This window comes from Mytilus edulis, chromosome 3, assembly GCF_963676685.1.
Source record: "Mytilus edulis chromosome 3, xbMytEdul2.2, whole genome shotgun sequence".
Lineage (NCBI taxonomy): Eukaryota > Metazoa > Mollusca > Bivalvia > Mytilida > Mytilidae > Mytilus > Mytilus edulis.
In genome coordinates, this window is record NC_092346.1 from 49,158,295 (window position 1) to 49,183,767 (window position 25,473).

The window sequence follows — 25,473 nt, forward strand, 5'->3', positions numbered from 1 at the left end:
TTGATTTCGTCATTTGGTAATAAAGGAACTCATCGTTTTCAATTTTCACTGAGTTCCGTTTTTTTATAATGTACTTTTTGTAGTTTATATTTTTTTTTATGGATTTAGTAATATGTCATAATTCAATTTTGAATTAACATGTCTTCTGATTGGCTGACAGTGTTTTGTCTATCAGCTCCTTTACACATTATTTTGTCACGTGACGTTTTTCATGATTTAGTCTGGGCCGGCTTAAATGGAATTTAGAATTAAGTTATAAGCAATGACTGTGTTTTCTGTCTATTCAGTGTGCACCATATTTTTGATTTTATTTCGAATAAACAGAAATGGGGGGAGGGGGGAGGGGGGGATTGATCGTTGTTATATATCTAAAGTCCGAGAATTGCCATTTAAACTCCGAAACATTAAAAATGAATTAAATTTAAAAAAAAAAACAACACTTTATTTAAAACTTGACAAAACTTTCATAGAGAAGAGTAGAAACAAAAAAAATCTTAAGGGTATCGTCGTGTCATATGTTTTCGTATGTCATATGTTTTCGTATCAACCACATTTCGTCGGTTTCGACTGCATACGCGTACATTGTGGCATGTTTTTCTGTTTCTATATTTAGAACAACAACACTACTACAACTTGATATATTTAAAACATATTCAACGTCGCTTTTTAAAGACGTTAGAACAAATTAAATAAAACTGACCTATTTAGCCATTTTTATTTAATGTCAAAAATACGCATCACTAGAATAGTTGTGGAAAAAAATTCTGAAGGGTTAAAATAAAGTCCAGATATGTTTTTTGCAAGTCAGACACCGGATCTTCAAGACGTATGACTGTCATGTGTTTTTTTGGCCGTTTTAATTACAAACCATCGAGTTAAAATTAGCAGGGTTCTTATATAAAATGGTTGTTCAAAATCTAACTATTCAATATTTCATTGACAATTTTTTTTATACATCCTTGATACATGAAGATGAAAACAGTCTTAACTTTTTATATTTAATCGTAAATTTTGAAAACTGCATTTTATTTTAGAAAAAATAAGGTATTTTGTACAAACCAGGTGCCAATCTGAACATGCTGAAATTAATCAAAATCTAAAAATTTCATCACACGAAACACCAACCTTTAATACACTTTTTACTAGTAATTGTTTGTACTGAAAAGTATTTAATAACTTTTTTTAAGATTCAAGCGATCACCCGAACCACGACTTTAGAAAAAATGTATTTCCGGATTTTGTAGTCATTTCCTGTCCGTGTACTGATCCAATTTTTATTTCATACGAAAACATATGACACCGTTTTTTTGACATACAAAAATCGCAAAGTAATCGGAAACAGTAAAAAATCGTAGAAATCATTGACACAAAAACTAGATACCTAAAATCAATCTACAGGACATGCTTTTTAAATTTGAGTAAACACCTGAATAAAAACTCAACAGTAAAAACCGTAAGCAGTGAAAATTGTTATTAGTACGAAAACACATTACACGATGATACCACTCGTTTTGTTTTTCAGAAATATTTTGTTTTGGTTTTGTTTTGTTTTTTTTCTGTTTTTTGTTAATTATGCATTATTCGGTTTTTGATGATTTTTTTTTCTTTTTGTGTTTATTTTGTTGTTGTTTGTTAGAAGTATGGAGAGTCCCTGTTGTTAGTTTGTTATTTTTTTTATGTTTGTGTTACTTAGCACGGATTTGCCACCCTTATCTTAGAGTGTTTCATTGAAGGGAGATAATCACAACCATGTCATCAAAATCAAAACAGATTTTTTTTCTATTTTTTGCATTAATCCCAATAGTAAAGCAAGAACTAGTTTTGTTGCAAGTAGTATGTAATTTATTTAGCAGAAAGAAACAAAAACTATAGGATTAAGAATGCACCGACATTTTGTTCGTGTATTCTGATAATTGTATCTTCCTTGTTTAATGACAAATTTACTGTTCAGTCAGTTACAAGTGATCACAAGTGTTGACTTAATATTGTACTATAATATCAACCTCATCTACGAGTATCTAATGTCTGAAATAGGATATGTTTTAATGTGTTTATTAGTTTTGTCAACATTATATACTTGAAATGGAAAATGCACAAGAACTTGGAGTTATGGACCCTCCCTCTTTTTCCTTTTTACAGGTCAGGAATAACCACCAATTGGTGGATTATACCTCAATTGACGTATAATCCACCAATTGAGGTATATTGGTATAGACCAATTGACGTATAATGCAATTTTTTTGTAATAAAATGCTAGTGTGAGATAGGTGCATGATTTTGCAACTTGCAACCAATTTAATGACCCTTATTGAGTCCTCCGAAAGTTTCAGTTTTGTCAAAGCCTGCTGCATCTCTTGAGAATACATGTGTACAGGAATTCTTTTGTTGAAACATTTGTACTATTGACCATGATTGACTTTTAATAATGAAAGTCAAGTATTAACAAAGAGCTCCATTCACCTGTGGAGTTGTACTCATGATCACATGACTGCAGACAGTAATGATGTCCATTGGCAGGTGATTACAGGTAAATTTGCCAATCAAGAATTGACAAGATAACAATAGAAGAAACTGCAAATACAATTATTGATTAAATGCAATATGTTATGTCACTATACTAAACTAGGAATGTTTGGCAAGTTTTCATACCATAATCTGATAATATGGTTTTGAGAAAACAATGCTCCATTTTGGTAGAATAAATTGTTTTGAAAATCAAAGAATTATACACCAATTAGTCTATACCATTATATGTCAATTGGTGGATTATACGTCAATTGAGGTATAATCCATCAATTGGTGGTTATTCCTGACCTGTTTTATGCCTGCTGTCAATATTTTACTGTTGGCCTTGTTTGTAATCCAAAATTTAGTTTCTGGTCTCTTACCTTAATTTCCCTGCACAAAATGTTATAAAACATATACAATACTTCTTACAACCAGAGACATATAATACATTATATATATATGTCTCTGTTACAACCAAGTTTGATACTGACTGGGTTGCCGTTCTCTAGTTACAAATGTATGTTCTTTTATAATTAGAAAAAATCTGCAAATTTGAAGTTTCTGCAAAATTTTATTGCCTGAAACTATAACTACTAAACTACGAAACAGACAATACAGATTAAGTTCATATAGGTGTAATACCACCATTGATTTTTACCTATTAGATGATTAGCTTCAATAGCATGATTAGTCTTTGTTAAATTTGCACTTTTGAAAAAAATGTGCAGAAGTTATCTTTATTTCAAATAAAAAAATACTTGGCATGAGTAAAGTTTTATCATGTCCAGTACTATAGAAAAAATTTCATATAGCATTTCTTTGCATACAAGAAAATAACATACCTGTCAACTGACCCGTATTCTGCGGGTGTGACCCAAGATTTTCACAATTCTGAGGAATCACCCGGAACACCCGCCGGGTCATTGAAATAACCTGTGAATTCCGAAAATGACCCGATTTCACCTGTATTTCTTAGCCTTGAGATTAATTTCAGAAGTAATATTCCTTTGAAATACCGACAAATTCGTAATTCTTCCATGAACAGGAAGTTCATCTAGCTAAGTAAACTGTCAAATTAAGTGACCCATTAAGTGCATGGCTTCACTTGACAGCTTTGGTGTCAAACACACTGTTAATTAACACCAATTACCTTAGCTTTAGGTCGTAAATAAATTGCACCATTGGTTTACTAACTGAACTAGAGTTACTTCCCCTTATTTGTCACCATTCAAAATTATTCCTTATATTTACGTTTTATGGGTGAAAAAGATTAAATCATAAAAATATAAAATTCAAATACATATTGAAAAATAACTTTTCATTATTTTTATACCTTTATACAATTTAAAAAAAAAAGTAGCTACATAGTCAATAATCTCAAACATTTAGAATTACAGTAAATTCTAGTGTTTGATGATTGTAGTATTTTTTCTCAAAAAGCACATAAGACCGAGTTACACAAATTTATAAAAATCTTAAAAAGTGCAATGAAATAATATTTAATAAGATTTAAAATGACTTAACAAAGTGAACATGCATTGATGTTTTGGTATCTTTGATATACATTATAAGAAAATAATACTCCAAATTGACAACAACACTTCAATTGGTCTGCAATTTTATTTGCTATGGTCTACATGTTTCGCCTGCAAGGCAGGCTTCATCAGGACAATTTTTATACAGAAATTGAGCCCCTGAAGTACTCAAAGTGGTGCATTGAATTTGACGTCGTCATGGTGAGAGAAACAATGAAAAGTGAAAGTAGCAATACAGAGTTATAAATATATAAGATAAATATAGAAAATTAAAGTTTGTATACAATGTAACTTGAGTTTTATGTTTTTAATGTTGCATTCATTTGCATAATTTGACAACCCTGCATACCAAGGTATCCACTTCAGGGACTCTATCGAAATGATTCACACAGGCGTTGGTTCACCTCGAGGTGTTTATTATAAGAAAATGTACCATAAATACTGAAATTCAGCTCGAAAAAGGTCGTACGCGTTATGACCTGAGATTTAATTCTTCAATGCAGGTCATGACCTGCATTTTCATTGTCACAGGTTGACCAATCAAATTTCCTCTCTTATCTAACCTGTGTACAAGGTTAATGGTTAATGATAGATCCGTGTTTTACTTGCTCGGATTATTAATATTAAAAACCATATATTTGTATCTATTCTATATTCCCAAAACTACATGTGTACAGTTATACTACAAATCTACAACTCCCAGTTTATGGCTACACGTGCTGTTCCTTTAGATATATTCATGCATATTCATTAGCAATGCTGGTAGGCGTGTCAAAATCGTATCATACACGATAATGACCAGCCAGTACACACTGCAGCTCTGCTCTGTTATGATTTCATTAACCAGTATTAAAAAGATAAATATAACATTAAGGAACCATGTGACCTCAAGTTTACAAAATATTCGATAGAAACTCCAAATAAAAAAATAATAGTTATTTGAAATACCCAAGACATATGTTTATGAAACAGAAATGTTTTACTGTTTACTGCAACAAAATGTAGAATTATTTACCTACAACTGTCAAATTCAAGGGAATATTTTTTTTTAAACCTAGTTTTGTATACAACCGGATGTGACGTACCATGATTTGGTGGTATTATACCTTTATGGACGTGTCATTTTTATGTTTTAGAGTTATTTCCCTTTGTAAATATAAAAATTGCATATTTTTTTAAAACCTTATTTTAATTATTACATACAAATTAGGAAATGTATCAACTTATACAAGACTTATAAATCTTTCCATTTCTGTTGGTGGTCTATACAATAACTACCCTAACAAGAAATTTGCAAATTATCACTGTTTGGCATAGAAGGATTAATTTTGTTTTGTGACATTTACATATAGCTACATGGTTAATATGTTAAAGCAGTGTCACCAGAAGTTCAACATTTGCATTATATGTGCTATAATGTTAACAGCTTATTAAGTGGTTGATCAATACGATATATATATAATTATATGATCCGTTCATCCTATAATGACTTAAAGTTCAAGAGTCTATCTAAAATTGAGGGTAAATTATATGGCCTTCCAAATACCGTTTCGATCCCTAACATTACTGAAGAGACATTTATTGTCGAAATCCGGAACTGGTGTACAAAAAAGATATTGACACCTTATGTTTGTGGCATAACATCTTGGCCACAAGTTTATATTTTTGTGTTTAGTATTAAATTTAAATTAAGATCCATTTTTTTTTTACATCTTGTGTTCAATTTTATTTGGCAATCGCCAATGGCAGTCAGCAGGGTTAAAGAACATCAGTTGTTCGACCTGTTAGTCAAATGCGTTTTGTTTAAATATACTTTTTCACTTTTTTGGTCTATTGGAAAATGTTGTTTGTGCTGTATTTAGACCCTTCTACAAGGAAATTTGTTTTAATTGCACTCGTACAAAAATTGCGGTTTTTTATCCAACGCAATCATAGGTTTGAACGTAGTTTTCAATTTAGACTTGTTTATATATATATATAATGTACATATTTTCAAATACATGCAAAATTAGACAATTACATGTGTAAGTAAGTATCAGTTTTTCCTAAACCTTGCACATGTTGAAGAGTTGATAATAACATAATTTTATTTTATCAGATTATGTATCATTCAAATAATTAATTAATTCTTCAAGAATAAGATATACATTTTTGTACTACAGTGAGTTGACTGTTAGTGTTGCTCTCCACCAATTGCAATTCATTCAAAATTTTGACCAAATTGCAATTTGTTTTATAAAATCAAATTGTTCAACTGGTCAGAAATTTGAACCAACTGCTGTAGAAAACCACAGCCAAGTCATGAAAGTGCAAGGTGATAAAATTAAACATACTTACAATCCTATAAGACTTTTACTCCACTTTAATGATGTTATGACAAAATTAGTTTATCAGTTTGTATAGTTATATTATATTCATTTCCATGCTGAAGGGGAAGCTTAGTTTGGACAATTTTATAGCAATTCAAAATAAACAGTTCCTCTTCAGCATGGAAATGGCTATAATATAACTATACAAACTGATAAACTAATTTTGTCACAACATCAGTAAAGTGGAGTCATTTTGACTGAACAATTTGTTCAATATTCTGACCAGATGAACAATTTGGTTTAATAAAACAAATTGCAATTTGGTCAAAATTTTGAGAGTTGCAATTGGTGGAGAGCAACACTAACAGTCAACTCACTGTAAGAAAGTCTATTTACCCTATGTATACAATACTGATCATGGCTGATTAATCAATTTAAAAACTTGAAAAACAGTACTTCAAACAACCTCTTTGAATAAAAGATTTATTAAGAAATGCTTGTACATAATGTATATACATACATGTACATATGCTGCTTTTGTGATCAACTAAGATAATTTGGCTCACAAAATATATTTTTTTTATCTTTGTAGTTGTATCGTCATGGAGATAGAAGTCCTGTTGCAGTATATCCTAAGGACCCCAATACTGAGTCATCATGGCCTATGGGTCTTGGTCAGCTCACAAATGTAAGTTTTCAATATATGTTCTCAAGTGAAAGTGATACAGTTTAAAATAAGATGACTTTTAAAACAATTACAAGTTTTAAATTTGTTGATGATAATGAAAATAGAATCAAATTGCAAGAAATGAAATTATGTTCAATATAATATCCAAAATGCTAAGATCGTGAAGATAGCATTGTAAAAATAAACATTTTTGGAGAATCACATTTTTTTGCTGTATATTTCAATGCAATATCATCATGATAATACATTTACCAACAAAAAGGCTCAAGCAAGCATCCAGTATACATGTATAAAAAGAAAACTGTTGAATCCAATGAACATGCTGAATAGGGTTTTAAATACATTGTTGCATAAAAAATAATGAAATTAGATATGAATCAAATGTCCATTTAACAATAAGGACCTGCAATTCTCTATTTGTAATGAACAGATATCTTTTGGCTTTAGAAAAATAAAAATAAAAGACTTCTTAAAAATTGCAATGAAGACTTTTTTTATGAATTTGCATATGTGTTTTTAGGAAGGAAAAGAACAGGAGTATAACCTTGGCCAGTTATTAAGAAGACGGTATGGAGATAACCTCAAATTCTTAAACAAAACATTTAATGTTAAAGATGTAAGAATTATTTAGTGTGTAGAATATGCATGTATTGGTATAGAATATTTATTGTCCAAACAAGGTCATACAATCAGATTTTTATACGACCACAAAATTTTTTTTGGTCATATATTGGTATCACGTTGGCGTCGTCGTCCGAATATTTTTAGTTTTCGCACTCTTACTTTAGTAAAAGTTAATAGAAATCTATGAAATTTTAACACAAGGTTTATGACCACAAAAGGAAGGTTGGGATTGATTTTGAGAGTTTTGTTCCTACATTTTAGGAATAAGGGGCAAAAAAGGGCCCAAATAAACATTTTCTTGGTTTTCGCACTATAACTTTAGTTTAAGTAAATAGAAATCTTTGAAATTTTGACACAAGGTTTATGACCACAAAAGGAAGATAGGGATTGATTTTGTGAGTTTTGGTTCAATAGTTTAGGAATAAGGGGCCAAAAAAGGGCCCAAATAAGCATTATTCTTGGTTTTCGCACAATAACTGTAGTGTAAGTAAATAGAAATCAATGAAATTTAAACACAAGGTTTATGACCACAAAAGGAAGGTTGGGTTTGATTTTGGGAGTTTTGGTCCCAACAGTTTAGGAATAAGGGGCCCAAAGGGTCCAAAATTGAACTTTGTTTGAGTTCATCAAAAATTGAATAATTGGGGTTCTTTGAAATGCTGAATCTAACTGTGTATGTAGATTCTTAATTTTTGGTCCCGTTTTCAAATTGGTCTACATTAAGGTCCAAAGGGTCCAAAATTAAACTTAGTTTGAATTAACAAAAATTGAACCTTGGGGTTCTTTGATATGCTGAGTCTAAAAATGTACTTAGATTTTTGATTTATTGGCCCAGTTTTCAAGTTGGTCCAAATCAGGGTCCAAAATTAAACTTTGTTTGATTTCATCAAAAATTGAATAATTGGGGTTCTTTGATATGCCAAATCTAACTGTGTATGTAGATTCTTTATTTTTGGTCCTGTTTTCAAATTGGTCTACATTAAAGTCCAAAGGGTCCAAAATTAAACTAAGTTTGATTTTAACAAAAATTGAATTCTTGGGCTTTTTTGATATGCTGAATCTAAACATGTACCGGTACTTAGATTTTTGATTATGGGCCCAGTTTTCAAATTGGTTTAAATCAGGATCCAAAATTTAACTTTGTTTGATTTCATCAAAAATTGAATAATTGGGGTTCTTTGATATGCCAAATCTAACTGTGTATGTAGATTCTTAATTTTTGGTCCCGTTTTCAAATTGGTCTACATTAAAGTCCAAAGGGTCCAAAATTAAACTAAGTTTGATTTTAACAAAAATTGAATTCTTGGGCTTTTTTGATATGCTGAATCTAAACAAGTACTTAGATTTTTGATTATGGGCCCAGTTTTCAAGTTTGTTCAAATCAGGATCCAAAGTTATTATATTAAGTATTGTGCAATAGCAAGAAATTTTCAATTGCACAGTATTCAGCAATAGCAAAAAATCTTCAAGTGCAATAGCAATAAATTTTCAATTGCACAGTATTGCGCAATAGCAAGAAATCCTCAATCGCACAGTATTGTGCAATAGCAAATATTTTCAATTGCACAGTATTGCGCAATAGCAAGAAATATCTAATTGCACAATTTTGTGCAATAGCAAGAAATTTTCAATTGGAGTTATCTTTCTTTGTCCAGAATAGTAGTTGAATCAACTTAAATCATTGTTTTATACAATATACAATGTATATTCACTTTTACTACCAACAGATAAATTAAAACAATCTTAACCATTCAGTGATAACAAGCACTTTATTTTACATTTTAATATTTTATGATGTATTTAAATGAGTATTTATTGTTGCAAACTCCATTAGAAATTTGAATTGAGATCAGTTTTGGAAAAAGGGAAAGGGGGATGTGAAAAAATGCAGGGGGGGGGGGGGGTAAATTTTTCTCATTTCAGATTTCATAAATAAAAAGAAAATTTCTTCAAACATTTTTTTAAGAGGATTAATATTCAACAGCATAGTTAATTGCTCAAAGGCAAAAAAAATATTTTCAGTTCATTAGACCACATTCATTCTGTGTCAGAAACCTATGCTGTGTCAACTATTTAATCACAATCCAAATTCAGAGCTGAATCCAGCTTGAATGTTGTGTTCATACTTGCCCCAACTGTTCAGGGTTCAACCTCTGCGGTCGTATAAAGCTGCGCCTTGCATCTGGTTTATTTTTTAATCAATGTGTGGTTCACTTCATCTCAACTCATCATTGGTCAAAATTAAATGCATGTATGTGGCCGTGGTCAAATTATTTTGCTGTCCTCTGATTTTGCTTTTTAGTATTATGAAGAAAAGACACAACGTTAATTTGTGGTTACGTTTGATGTCACATGAAAAGAACAGGATTTTTAAAAAACCATGAAAAATAAGATTAGGTTTGCCTGTGTTAGGTGTTAAAATTGTTATAGAAAACAAGTTTTCACCACATAATCTGGTACCATTAGATATTGTTCCACTCTTGTCAGGTAAATTTTAAATATTTAAAAAAAAACCCAGACTAAGCAAGATTTTAAAATTTCATGAGAAAAAAAAATGCATAGCACTACATGTAATACATGTATTAGAACCTACATTTCTACATATTTGATATATTCACAGAATATTTCAGGCCTCGACAATAACGCTTGTCCTATTGTCCAGTACCAGAGGGAAAAAAGGTTGGACAAGTAAAAGCTGTATCAAGCTTATTTGTCGGGACAAGTACAATTAGTCTGCAGAAAATAAATTTCATCCAACTTTGATGAACAAAGTATAATTATGAACAAAAAACAAAAAAACAAATATTAATTTGACATGTTTCTGTATTCTGTTTATTCAAAATGCAAAACCTTTTTCTTCAACATGTTTAATTGCAATCGATAATCTTAACTGGTTCTTTGTCAGGTACTTTAAAACAGGTTAAAGGTATACTATTCTCGGAAACCAGTCTTACTGGTCTGAATTAATGCTGCTTTGTAGATAAGGTAACTTTACTGGACAGTTCCTCACCTCAACAGGTTTAACTCAAAGTTTAATAGACAGTTTGGCACCGTAGGAGACATATTTAGTAGACATGATTGATAGACAGTTTGGCAAGGCAGGAGATGTTTCGGGACCAAGACAAATCAGTACCTCATTTTTAACCGGATTTTTGTGACAAAAATGTCGGTTATTGATTTGGGGATGTACGGCGGGCGGTCGGGCGGGCGGGCGGCAATCAAATGTTGTCCGTGCATAAACTCATGAACCGTTCAACCAAAGCTTTTAAAATTTTAATAAGTTATTACTGACAACTATACGAAGGTCAAGTTCAATAATGGCGATTTTGACTTTAACCGTTCAGGAGTTATGATTCTTGAAAGATTGAAAAAATGGCGTTTCCAGTCATGTCCGTCCATTTGCGCATGAACTATTCTACCAAAGCTTCCCAAATTTTTATATGTTGTTACTAATGACAGAATGGATGTCAAGAACAATAATGACGAATTTGACTTTTACCGTTCAGGAGTTATGGTTCTTGAAAGATTGAAAAATGGAGTTTCCAGTCGTGTCCGTGCATTTGCGCATGAACTGTTCTACCAAAGCTTCCGAAATTTTAATATGCTGTTACTGATGACAAAATGGAGGTCAAGTTCAATAATGACAATTTTGACTTTTACCGTTTAGGAGTTATGGTTCTTGAAAGATTGAAAAATGGTGTTTCCCGTCGTGTCCGTGCATTTTCTCATGAACCATTCAATCAAAGCTTTTGAAATTTTAATATGTTGTTACTGATGACAAAATAGAGGTCAAGTTCAATAATGACGATTTTGACTTTTACCGTTCAGGAGTTATGGTTCTTGAAAGATCGTAAAATGGCATTTCCATTCACGTTGTTGCATTTACTCATGAACCATTCAATCTAAGCTTTTCAAATTTTAATATGTTGATACTGATGACAAAATGGAGGTCATATTTGATATTGACGATTTTCACTTTCACCATTCATCAGTAATGTGATATTGCCAGGACACAAATAAATGTTAATAAATCCGGTTTGCTGTCGTTGTGACAGCCTCTTGTCTAACCTTATTCTGTTCCTTATAATAAATACCATACCAGTGTTTTTTCACAAAAATATATTTTTTTATTTACCATTATTTCATAAAATTCACAAAATCGTATTTGATCATAAGTAGAAAAAAAATACTTGCAATATGGTGACCTATGGTTATTAATTTCTGTGTCATTTGGTCTCTTGTAGAGAGTTGTCTCATTGGCAATCAAACCTTATGTTCTTCTTTTTATTGTTATTGATTGCATTTGAAAAAACTTTAAAAAGATAAAAAAAAACAACAACAAAAAACAGGATACAAATCCAATGAGTGTACATTGGCCTATCAGATGGTGCCTCATGTTTAGAGTCTGGTGAGACTGGCATTGATGAAAACTAGAACCTAAGTCCTGTGACATGACTAGATTCAGTTGTACTTGACTCATATTTTTGAAAAGTATTTCAAAAGAAATACATTGTACATCAAATTCTGTTCTATTTTTAAATTCGTTTTGTTCCTTTAATCAACTTAAAATGTAAAAAGGTTATTTTTAATTACCTGTAAAAAAATTTGGACAAGTAACAATTCCATTTGGACAAGTATTTTTTTGTGATGTACTTGTCCTACTGGAAAAGTTGAAAAAAAAGTTATTGTAGAGGCCTGTATTGGATACAGTTTAAAAAATTATATTGGTAAATGTTTTAGGTGTATGTTCGTAGCACAGATTATGATCGTACATTGATGAGTGCCTATTGTATGCTGGCCGGACTATTTCCACCTACAAAAGAAGATTCATGGAATAAAAATATAACATGGCAGCCAATACCTGTACATACTGAACCAAAGAAAGACGATCATGTATGTAATTAAAAACTAACTTTTCACAGAGAAAACTTTAAATGTATTTTTGTTTGGTTGTACAAACTGAAATAAGTACAGAATTTTTTTTGTAGATTAACACTTAGTAATTGGTCATTGAATTTTTGTAGAATTAAAATTAACTCTTGAAACAAATAAAACAAATTATCAAAAAGATCTTTGTTGTAGACATTGAAATCCTCATTTAGAAGTTTGTATTATTTTAAGCATCAGCATTTTCTTTGTGTAAAATTTTGTATGTAAATGTTGATTGGTATATAATAGTGAAAATTATTGATATATGCTTAGTGTAGAAATTGCTCTTAAACTTGATCATTAAACATATATGTTTCAGCTTATTTATTTAGATAATCCTTGTCCTGTGTTTACGTCTAAGATGGAATATTTTATGTCACATGATCCAGAGGTCCTCCAAGTGAAAAATGACACACAGGTATATACTGTAAATTCAGAAATTATTGCGTGTATTTATCATTGCGATTTAGTCATTTTAGACTTAAATGCGATTTTAATTTTTACGATTTTGAGAAAAATCCTGTTAAATTTATATAAAATATTTCAAAATGCGAGTTTGAATTATTACAACTCGGTCGCATTTTTCGCAATAATAAAAACTTCACATTAATTTGTGAATTTACAGTACTCTAATTGTGAATCTGTGATAAAAGATATATAACTGCTGTGGATTCATTATTATAGGTGGATTCATTATTATAGGTGGATTCATTATTATAGGTGGATTCATTATTATAGGTGGAAACCAATCTTTGTTGGTTGTATGAATATAGGGAAAAGGGATTTCAAAAGAGCAATTAAGGAAAATTCTATATGCTTGTATGCAGACTTTCGCAAAACAAATCAAGTTTCAAAGAAAATATATTTTTTCTCCAACTACAACAATTGATATCCAGGACAATAAATGAATCAACATTATTAATAGTACCAATATCTTTATTACATAAAGACATATTTTCTGATGGTTATTTAAGTGTGTAAAAACAAGACTTGATTTAAGAAAAGGATAACTTAAAAAAAACTTGGAAATGGGATAGAAAAAAAACAACTCATGTCAAAGTTAACTGGAGCCAACAGATAATTTTTTTATAACAATCAGAATTTTATATACTGATTAATCACATGGCTAATACATTGAGATAATATTTTGAAATTTAGTGTTCCATTTGACAATGTATAAAAAATAACTGCAGATCACTGTTGCAATAGTTAAAATAATTTAGTGTATATGAAAACTTCAAACTGCTTTATATGAAAACTAAAAAAGAAAGATAAAAACATCTTATTCTGTGAAATTTGCAGATAAATTAGAGAAATTTAAGTAAATATTTAATTCTTAAAACTACATAAAGCTGTTCCTTTCCAGGATTTAGTGAAATATGTGGCTGAACATTCTGGTTTACCAGCTACATTTCAGGGAATGATGAAAATATTAGACACAATATTCTGTGAGGTAAGTCTTCTATTCAATTTATAAAATATATGGTAGTTGGTATGTGCAAAATCAATATAATTTTTAGCCAAAAAAAATGCAAAAAAAATAATTATGACATTTCAGGAAAAGACAACATGATGCATACAATTAATGCAGGAAGAAGTGAAAATGTGAGTTTCAGTGTGCAGTACCTCTTCCGTCATGCTTTGGCTAAAATGTCATCTTTTGCATTTATGTGATGTAATTCTCTGTTATTAACATTATTAATACATTAGACAAAGTATTAGTTTCTGAAGGTATAATGTTCTTTGCAGACAAGAATAGATTCTGCAAATCAAGTGTAAAAATATAAAAAGAGTAAAAGATTAAAGTACAAAGAGTCATTTTGATTCATATAACAGTAATTATGGTAGGGTGGGATGGCGGTTAGAAAACTGTTAAAAGAATATATGAATCTAACGCCATAATTGGGGATGGTGTAGGGTCAGAATTGCTCATGTTATTAATTACAACCTTTTTCTGTTATTTAAGTTGAATATTTTCAACAGAAAAACGATGTTCAATCTCTACAGTGCTGTGAGTGGACTTACATGTACAAAAATAAAAGAAACTTTTGTATTTTGGTTTAAAAAAAAAGAAGAAGAATTGACTGGACTTAAGGGATGTTTTTAATTTAAAGTGAGTATCTAATTGCATTATTATTTTAGCAAACTCATAATAAAAGACAACCAGACTGGCTCAATGCAGACACTTTGAAAAGACTGAATTATATACAGAAAACATATAAGGTGAAATGGTGGTACCCTACTCATGAAATGGCTGTTTTAAAAGGAGGTAAGTTTTCCAGTTTTATTTTAATGATATTACTCAATGGCTTTGTATTACAAGACGCAGTTGTGAAATTGTCATCAGTTTGCAAAGAATTCCACTCAAACCAGTCTTAGGAGCTGTCTTTAACTTACAGTGAGATGAGAGTTTTTGCTGCATGTTGAAAGCCTCACTATGACTTTGAGATGAAGAACAGAAATAAAAGCAATGTTCCTATACTTGTTTTGCCTTTGAATAGATACCACATAAACTTTCTTTTCTATTAAGTTACACATAAAATGTATAGTTGATAGACAAGACAATTCAATTTTGAACAGCACTCTAAATTCAAATGATCACACTAAACTTAAATTTGTATATGCCCTTATTTTAGTGAAATAATGAAATACAAAGATGATTATCTTTATTGTAGGCAATTTATTGAAGAAAATATATGAAGATATGCAGATAAAAGTGAATACACCAGCAAACCTTACACAGAAAATAATGGTTTATTCTGCAGTAAGTTACATAGATGATTCAGGTTTTCATTGGACAAAAAGGAGGGTGGTTCATTCGTTTTACAAATAGTATATTGATTATTTTCATTGATGGACAACAAGTCACTGTATTAGTAGCAAAACTTGGGCATATCAAAGACATGGACTATGGGGCATAATTTAATACTAGACTATGGGCATCTCTAAAACAAGGACTAGGGGGCATTTCTAAAACTTGGAATAAGTGGTATTTTATAAAACATTAAATCAGAGGCAAATCTAAAGTATAAAACATGGTATATTTGTCTAAAACTGAGAAAATAGGGCATATCTAAAACTAAGAATATAGGGCATATCTTAAACGTGGAATATGGGTTATTTCTAAAACACCAATCATGGAGCATATCTTGATGAAGAGTAATAAAAATCCTAGATCTTTGAACTAGATATATTTTTTGTTTCTCTAGCATGATTCAACCGTTGCTGCCTTACTTAAAACAATGAAGATATTTAATGACAGAACTCCTACATATTCCTCCTGTGTAATGATTGAACTACATGATGATAATACAGTCAGGATCTTATATAGAAATGATACATTTACAGATGATATTGTCACATTGACACTTCCAGGTAATGGCATTATACTGTCATATTAACCATGTTAACCTTTTCAAGTATTATTTTAACAGTCACTTATCCCTACACAAAAAAAATGTTTTTTAGCTCACCTGGCCCATAGGGCCAAGTGAGCTTTTCTCATCACTTTGCGTCCGTCGTCTGTCGTCGTCCGGCGTTAGCTTTTACAAAAATCTTTTCCTCTGAAACTACTGGGCCAAATCAAACCAAACTTGGCCACAATCATCATTGGGGTATCTATTTTTAAAAATGTGTGGCGTGACCCGGTCAACCAACCAAGATGGCCGCCACGGCTAAAAATAGAACATAGGGGTAAAATGCAGTTTTTGGCTTATAACTCAAAAACCAAAGCATTTAGAGCAAATCTGACTGGGGTAAAAATGTTTATCAGGTCAAGATCTATCTGCCCTGAAATTTTCAGATGAATCGGTCAATCGGTTGTTGGGTTGCTGCCCCTGAATTGGTTATTTTGAGGAAATTTTGCTGTTTTTAGCTCACCTGGCCCAAAGGGCCAAGTGAGCTTTTCTCATCACTTTGCGTCCGGCGTCCGGCGTCGTCCGGCGTTAGCTTTTACAAAAATCTTCTACTCTGAAACTACTGGGCCAAATCAAACCAAACTTGGCCACAATCATCATTGGGGTATCTACTTTAAAAAATGTGTGGCGTGACCTGGTCAACCAACCAAGATGGCCGCCACGGCTAAAAATAGAACATAGGGGTAAAATGCAGTTTTTGGCTTATAACTCAAAAACCAAAGCATTTAGAGCAAATCTGACATGGGGTAAAAATGTTTATCAGGTCAAGATCTATCTGCCCTGAAATTTTCAGATGAATCGGTCAATCGGTTGTTGGGTTGCTGCCCCTGAATTGGTAATTTTGAGGAAATTTTGCTTTTTTTGGTTATTATCTTGAATATTATTATAGATAGAGATAAACTGTAAACAGCATTAATGTTCAGCAAAGTAAGATCTACAAATAAGTCAACATGACCAAAATAATCAGTTGACCCGTTTAGGAGTTATTGCCCTTTATAGTCAATTTTTAACCATTTTTCGTTAATTAAAGTAATCTTTTACAAAAATCTTCTCCTCTGAAACTACTGGGCCAAATTAATCCAAACTTGGCCACAATCATTTTTTGGGTATCTAGTTTAAAAAATGTGTGGCGTGACCTGGTCAACCAACCAAGATGGCCACCACTGCTAAAAATAGAACATAGGGGTAAAATGCAGTTTTTGGCTAATAACTCAAAAACCAAAGCATTTAGAGCAAATCTGACTGGGATAAAAATGTTTATCAGGTCAAGATCTATGTGCCCTGAATTTTTCAGATAAATCGGTCAATCGGTTGTTGGGTTGCTGCCCCTGAATTGGTTATTTTGAGGAAATTTTGCTGTTTTTGGTTATTATCTTGAATATTATTATAGATAGAGATAAACTGTAAACAGCAATAATGTTCAGCAAAGTAAGATCTACAAATAAGTCAACATGATCAAAATGGTCAATTGACCCGTTTAGGAGTTATTGCCCTTTATAGTCAATTTTTAACCATTTTTCGTTAATTAAAGTAATCTTTTACAAAAATCTTCTCCTCTGAAACTACTGGGCCAAATTAATCCAAACTTGGCCACAATCATCTTTGGGGTATCTAGTTTAAAAAATGTGTGGCGTGACCTGGTCAACCAACCAAGATGGCCACCACCGCTAAAAATAGAACATAGGGGTAAAATGCAGTTTTTGGCTAATAACTCAAAAACCAAAGCATTTAGAGCAAATCTGACTGGAGTAAAAATGTTTATCAGGTCAAGATCTATCTGCCCTGAAATTTTCAGATGAATCGGTCAATCGGTTGTTGGGTTGCTGCCCCTGAATTGGTTATTTTGAGGAAATTTTGCTGTTTTTGGTTATTATCTTGAATATTATTATAGATAGAGATAAACTGTAAACAGCAATAATGTTAAGCAAAGTAAGATCTACAAATAAGTCAACATGACCAAAATGGTCAGTTGACCCGTTTAGGAGTAATTGCCCTTTATAGTCAATTTTTAACCATTTTTCGTTAATTAAAGTAATCTTTTACAAAAATCTTCTCCTCTGAAACTACTGGGCCAAATTAATCCAAACTTGGCCACAATCATCTTTGGGGTATGTTGTTTAAAGAATGTGTGGCGTGACCTGGTCAACCAACCAAGATGGCCGCCACGGCTAAAAATAGAACAAAGGGGTAAAATGCAGTTTTTGGCTTATAACTCAAAAACCAAAGCATTTTGAGGAAATCTGACATGGGACAAAAATGTTTATCAGGTCAAGATCTATCTGCCCTGAAATTTTCAGATGAATCGGTCAATCGGTTGTTGGGTTGCTGCCCCTGAATTGGTAATTTTGAGGAAATTTTGCTTTTTTTGGTTATTATCTTGAATATTATTATAGATAAAGATAAACTGTAAACAGCAATAATGTTCAGCAAAGTAAGATCTACAAGTAAGTCAACATGACCAAAATGGTCAGTTGACCCGTTTAGGAGTTATTGCCCTTTCTCATCACTTTGCGTCGAGCAAATCTGACAAGAAGTTAAATTGTTAATCAAGTCAATATCTATCTGCCCTGAATTTTTTAGATAAATTGGACCCCTGGTTGTTGGGTTGCTGCCCTCCAATTGGTAATTTTTAAAGAAATTTTGCCGTTTTTGGTTATCTAGAATACTATTATAGATAGCGATAAACTGTAAACAGCAATAATGTTCAGCAAAGTAAGATCTACAAATAAGTCAACATGACCAAAATGATCAGTTGACCTGTTTAGGAGTTATTGCCCTTTATAGTCAATTTTTAACCATTTTTCGTTAATTAAAGTAATCTTTTACAAAAATCTTCTCCTCTGAAACTACTGGGCCAAACTAATCCAAACTTGGCCACAATCATCTTTTGGGTATCTAGTTTAAAAAATGTGTGGCGTGACCTGGTCAACCAACCAAGATGGCCACCACCGCTAAAAATAGAACATAGGGGTAAAATGCAGTTTTTGGCTAATAACTCAAAAACCAAAGCATTTAGAGCAAATCTGACTGGAGTAAAAATGTTTATCAGGTCAAGATCTATCTGCCCTGAAATTTTCAGATGAATCGGTCAATCGGTTGTTGGGTTGCTGCCCCTGAATTGGTTATTTTGAGGAAATTTTGCTGTTTTTGGTTATTATCTTGAATATTATTATAGATAGAGATAAACTGTAAACAGCAATAATGTTCAGCAAAGTAAGATCTACAAATAAGTCAACATGACCAAAATGGTCAATTGACCCGTTTAGGAGTTATTGCCCTTTATAGTCAATTTTTAACCATTTTTCGTTAATTAAAGTAATCTTTTACAAAAATCTTCTCCTCTGAAACTACTGGGCCAAATTAATCCAAACTTGGCCACAATCATCTTTGGGGTATGTAGTTTAAAAAATGTGTGGCGTGACCTGGTCAACCAACCAAGATGGCCGCCACAGCTAAAAATAGAACAAAGGGGTAAAATGCAGTTTTTGGCTTATAACTCAAAAACCAAAGCATTTTGAGGAAATCTGACATGGGACAAAAATGTTTATCAGGTCAAGATCTATCTGCCCTGAAATTTTCAGATGAATCGGTCAATTGGTTGTTGGGTTGCTGCCCCTGAATTGGTAATTTTGAGGAAATTTTGCTTTTTTTGGTTATTATCTTGAATATTATTATAGATAAAGATAAACTGTAAACAGCAATAATGTTCAGCAAAGTAAGATCTACAAGTAAGTCAACATGACCAAAATGGTCAGTTGACCCGTTTAGGAGTTATTGCCCTTTCTCATCACTTTGCGTCGAGCAAATCTGACAAGAAGTTAAATTGTTAATCAAGTCAATATCTATCTGCCCTGAATTTTTTAGATAAATTGGACCCCTGGTTGTTGGGTTGCTGCCCTCCAATTGGTAATTTTTAAAGAAATTTTGCCGTTTTTGGTTATCTAGAATACTATTATAGATAGCGATAAACTGTAAACAGCAATAATGTTCAGCAAAGTAAGATCTACAAATAAGTCAACATGACCAAAATGATCAGTTGACCTGTTTAGGAGTTATTGCCCTTTATAGTCAATTTTTAACCATTTTTCGTTAATTAAAGTAATCTTTTACAAAAATCTTCTCCTCTGAAACTACTGGGCCAAACTAATCCAAACTTGGCCACAATCATCTTTTGGGTATCTAGTTTAAAAAATGTGTGGCGTGACCTGGTCAACCAACCAAGATGGCCACCACCGCTAAAAATAGAACATAGGGGTAAAATGCAGTTTTTGGCTAATAACTCAAAAACCAAAGCATTTAGAGCAAATCTGACTGGAATAAAAATGTTTATCAGGTCAAGATCTATCTGCCCTGAAATTTTCAGATGAATCGGTCAATCGGTTGTTGGGTTGCTGCCCCTGAATTGGTTATTTTGAGGAAATTTTGCTGTTTTTGGTTATTATCTTGAATATTATTATAGATAGAGATAAACTGTAAACAGCAATAATGTTCAGCAAAGTAAGATCTACAAATAAGTCAACATGACCAAAATGGTCAATTGACCCGTTTAGGAGTAATTGCCCTTTATAGTCAATTTTTAACCATTTTTCGTTAATTAAAGTAATCTTTTACAAAAATCTTCTCCTCTGAAACTACTGGGCCAAATTAATCCAAACTTGGCCACAATCATCTTTGGGGTATGTAGTTTAAAAAATGTGTGGCGTGACCTGGTCAACCAACCAAGATGGCCGCCACAGCTAAAAATAGAACAAAGGGGTAAAATGCAGTTTTTGGCTTATAACTCAAAAACCAAAGCATTTTGAGGAAATCTGACATGGGACAAAAATGTTTATCAGGTCAAGATCTATCTGCCCTGAAATTTTCAGATGAATCGGTCAATTGGTTGTTGGGTTGCTGCCCCTGAATTGGTAATTTTGAGGAAATTTTGCTTTTTTTGGTTATTATCTTGAATATTATTATAGATAGAGATAAACTGTAAACAGCAATAATGTTCAGCAAAGTAAGATCTACAAATAAGTCAACATGACCTAAATGGTCAATTGACCCCTTAAGGAGTTATTGCCCTTTATAGTCAATTTTTAACAATTTTCATTAATTTGGTAAATTTATGTAAATTTTTACCAAATATAGTTCTCTGTTACTAATGGGCAAAGTTCATTATAGATATAATTGTAAGAAGCAAAATCATTCAGTAAAGTAAGAACTTCAAACACATCACCATCACCAAAATACAATTTTGTCATGAATCCATTTGTGTCCTTTGTTTAATATGCACATAGACCAAGGTGAGCGACACAGGCTCTTTAGAGCCTCTAGTTTCTGGTATCTTAGATATATTGACACAATAATATAATCACAGGAAAAGGTTTATTAATTCAACAATCGGTATACTATAAGAAAAAAAAGAAGAGATATTACAATATTTATGCAGTAAAAGACAGTGCAGCCAAAAATGCCATGAAAAAATTGTATCTCTCTAAAATGTTATAATGCACACATTTGGACAATTTCAAAAGCTTGCAGATATGCTAATGTTACACAGCTTTTAGTATTTGCAGTGTCTTGTTTAAAAAGATATCATTTTACTTAAATTTTATTTCAAAGTCATAAGTGAATTAATTTTGAAGCTAAGGTTGGAGAATGCCTTTAAAAGAAATTAATGATGTCAAAATGTTAGGCTTCCTATTTCTATTCATGACTTGAGAAGAACTAGAGAAAAATTAATTATACCAATAATGTATTTATGTTAAGTATTTATAGCATCAACCTTAAAGTTTTCAACTATTTACTTTTTTCTTTTACACATTGTGTTTATTTTGTGCACTTATTGTAATTCTCTTTAGCCATTGCTTTAAATTACACATTTCAGACTATTGTTTTAGCTGTAGCCCTAAAAATGTGTGTCGATTATCAATTAAAAATCCACTACGATAAACTTAGCTGTATTTTGTAAAACGTGTTTAAATTTTTGGTCCTTAATGCTCTTTAACTTTGTAATTTATTTGGCCTTTTTAACTTTTTTTTTACTCGATGGTCACTGATGAGTCCTTGTAGACAGACTGTCCGTCTGATGCAAATACAAAATTTCAATCCTGGTTTCTATGATGAGTATATTTGTATATTGTCTAACACCGAATATGTAGCATGAACCTTCATTTTGTTTACAAAATTGAAATGGAAGTCTTTGTCGACCTTTTATCTGTTTAAGGATGTTGATGTTTGTTAGAAGTTTTTGTAGGCAAAAATGCTCAGCAATACAACATGTAGATAGTTCTGATTATTTCAATTGATAATTTGAAAATTGAAGTATTGATATATATCAGGTGTATTAATGAACAAGACTTCATTAAAGATTTCTCAAGGTTATGAAAAATAGAGGATGAAATCTATAAATTGACCAAAACCATATTATAAAATCATATGACTTTTTGTATACAATAATAAATAAATGTTTTGATTTTTTGGTGGTTTTTTTTAGGTTGCAGGGAGTTTTGTGATATAGATCAATTTCATACAATACTGAATGATTCCATGCCTTCAGATTGGAGAAAAGCTTGTGGTTTATCAGATGCCAATGAACAAAATTTTAAAAGTAAGTACAAAGTGACAGAACATGAGTTACATTGTATATTTAAAAATTTTAAAATTTTAAAATATGTAGCACATTGTAGAACATGAATTTCACATGTTTTTATGTACAATTTAGTTTTTTTGTTGTCTTAGTGTTTGTTGCGATTGTTATGATTGTTAAGGTAGTTTAACTGTATACAGCCATCTTAAATTGTAAGATAGGAGTCAGTAAGTTCTTTGCTACAATTTGCAATATGTTAGATAGATTGGTGATTGATGTGTAAGACTGTTAATTTGATTGAGAAAAATAAGTTAGTTTATATTTAAATTATTGAAACAGTTTTAACAAGAACCAAATAATTTTTTTTTTTTGTTTGAAACTATTTTGCAGGATGTACTTCATTAAAATAAAAAAATAAAATTCCCTTAAGTATATCCTTAAGGGAATTTTAAGAGAAGAATTTTAAAAGAATCTTTTTTTTTTATGGTAGCAAGAAAACAAGTTAGGTAACACCATATTTTTTTTAATTTTCTGAAATCATAATATAAAATCTGTCTTCTCATATCTTTATCTCGGAATTCTATTACATACATTTCTTTTTATTTGCAAAAGAGTGCATTGAATAATGTATGCAAATTTTTGGCAATTTTGCATGACTGTAGCTTTTAAAACATATAGCACAATGACCCTTAATTTTTATTGTATTTAAAAAAAAAAGGATGGTAAAATTAACATTTTGACAAAGTATAAGAAAATTAAGTTTTGCTAGCCAAGGGTTACGATCCACTCCCCTCATTTCCACCCTTGATAAGGGTTACAATCCACTCCCCTAAGGTGGAGAGGAGGATAGTGGATCGTAACCCTTGGCTAGCGAAGATGAAGAAAATTCAATCTGAGGAAATATATTCTGATGATCCACCTTAGGAACAGTTCCTCAGCATAATATTTTGTAGATGATAAAAAAAAAAATTAATTACCGTAGCAGAAATAATTTTTAAAACAGAACAATTTTGAATTCTGTTTTGAATAATTAAATAAGCTCATCATGATGGTTTTGTTTAACTACAAAATATGGGTCAATACCCCTAATGAAACTCACAATAAGGGTGTAAATAAAAAAAACTGCAGTGATGTTGGACATAAATTTTTTGTTATCAGTGGGATACTGACTTATGGATATATACCTCCATATCTCCTTTTCTTAATATTTGTTTGTTTATTTTTTAATTTCAGATAATATTTTGGGATATTCTGTGATGGCATGCATCATCTTCCTGTTGACATTATTAGTTGTAACCATGTGTTGTATTTACCAACGACAGAGAAAACAATACAGATATGTGGAGTTACCTACAGACATGGCAGAATCTTGAGCATATCTGTTTATTCTGTAAAAAGTGCAATTTCTTTATTTTAAGTTATGTAGGATTTAATGGTGTAAGGGTATATGTGTGGGACTAAACTAGCGTATTGGATTGAGAAACATGTTCTTATGTCATAGACAAATATGTCTTCCTCCATTGTATGGATATTGCAAATTTTACACTTACAAGCCTTAAAAATCTCAAAATATAATGGAAGTGTTTAAGGTGGTACCCAACATTTTCACTAAAATTAATTTGGCTCGTTTAATTTTCATAAAATTTTGTCAAAGTATTTACTTTGACCCTTTAACAAAAATATAAAAATTTCAAAATTTTTTAACCAACCGTTTTGTCAGAAAAAATGCACTGGTTATATAACAGTTTGACAAACACCAATTTTTATCATTGAGAAGCTTAATATTCCTTTTAAAACACAACGTAATTAAAACGTTTACCTGACTTTACAGAGTTATCTCCCTGTAGTGTTAGGTACCACCTTAAAGTTTTTTTTTAAGACATGTCAAAGTTACAAATGAGGGTAACCTTTCCAAGACTTGTCAAAGGTTTTACTGCCTTGCAGTCTTTCCAATACTTGATTCAGTTTTCAAACATGATATGTGCTCTGTTTATCTCCAAATTGGTAATAATGTGTACATAGCAACCACATAATTTGTTTGACTTATAGCACTGACATCTAAATCTGATGTAAAGAGTGTCTTCCTAATTAAAATATCTAAGCTGCTTATGAGAAAGTACGAGATTATTAGGATCTCCTGACCAAAATTTGTTCTTGTGATCTCATTGTATATTTGATTAGTACATAACATTATCTTCATTGTAATTGTTATTTAAATCAATGAAATTATTAATATAGTTCATTTAATATCATGTTTCATATCATATCTAGTCTAAATTGGAGATTAGCTAGCTATATAGACATGAGTTATGGCGGTTGGTAATCTGAATTTTAAGGATCTCTAGAAATGACCTCAGATATCTTGTCAAAATTTATTTTCAATAAATAAATTGAGAAATGGCATCCTCATAAAACTCAGCCATATCAATACTTTTGTCATTTCAATATCTAAATAAACTTTTAACTAGCATTTAAAAAGGAGTAGGTACGGTAAGGGCGGATTTTGGTCTCAAATTTCAGATTCATCTGAAAAAAGATTTTGAACACTTTTTACCCACTTAAGTGTCTATTTCAGTTGATTCAGTTAGTTGATGTGAAAGATTTTAACTAATTTAGTCATTAAAAATGCTTCGATTCAAGCTTAAATATGAAAAATCTTATCAAATATGCCAAAACATGTCACTTTTCAAATGGATTTTGTCAAAAATGAATAATCCATGTTCATCCTCAACCTTTGTATATGTTATGTATTATCATCAGATACTACTTACATTTCAATATTAAGAATGAACACGAAAGCAGCCACTTTCATTTAAGACGGAAACTGTCTAAAATTTAACTAAAATGCTAAAATTGTGAAGATTTCAGTAATTTAGCATGACTTAATGATGCT

General features: G+C 31.3%; 1 protein-coding gene across 1 annotated transcript; it reads left to right on the plus strand.

The window, feature by feature from the left end:
• Window positions 1–1,720: 1,720 nt before the first annotated feature.
• Window positions 1,721–24,168, plus strand: LOC139514332 (lysosomal acid phosphatase-like). The gene is made up of 11 exons (XM_071303428.1): window positions 1,721–1,833; window positions 6,945–7,040; window positions 7,561–7,656; window positions 12,405–12,557; window positions 12,913–13,011; window positions 13,960–14,046; window positions 14,736–14,862; window positions 15,269–15,357; window positions 15,803–15,968; window positions 22,488–22,601; window positions 23,814–24,168. The coding sequence occupies exons 1-11, from the start codon at window positions 1,750–1,752 to the stop codon at window positions 23,951–23,953; spliced, it is 1,251 nt and encodes a 416-aa protein (XP_071159529.1). The 5' UTR covers window positions 1,721–1,749; the 3' UTR covers window positions 23,954–24,168.
• Window positions 24,169–25,473: the final 1,305 nt, after the last annotated feature.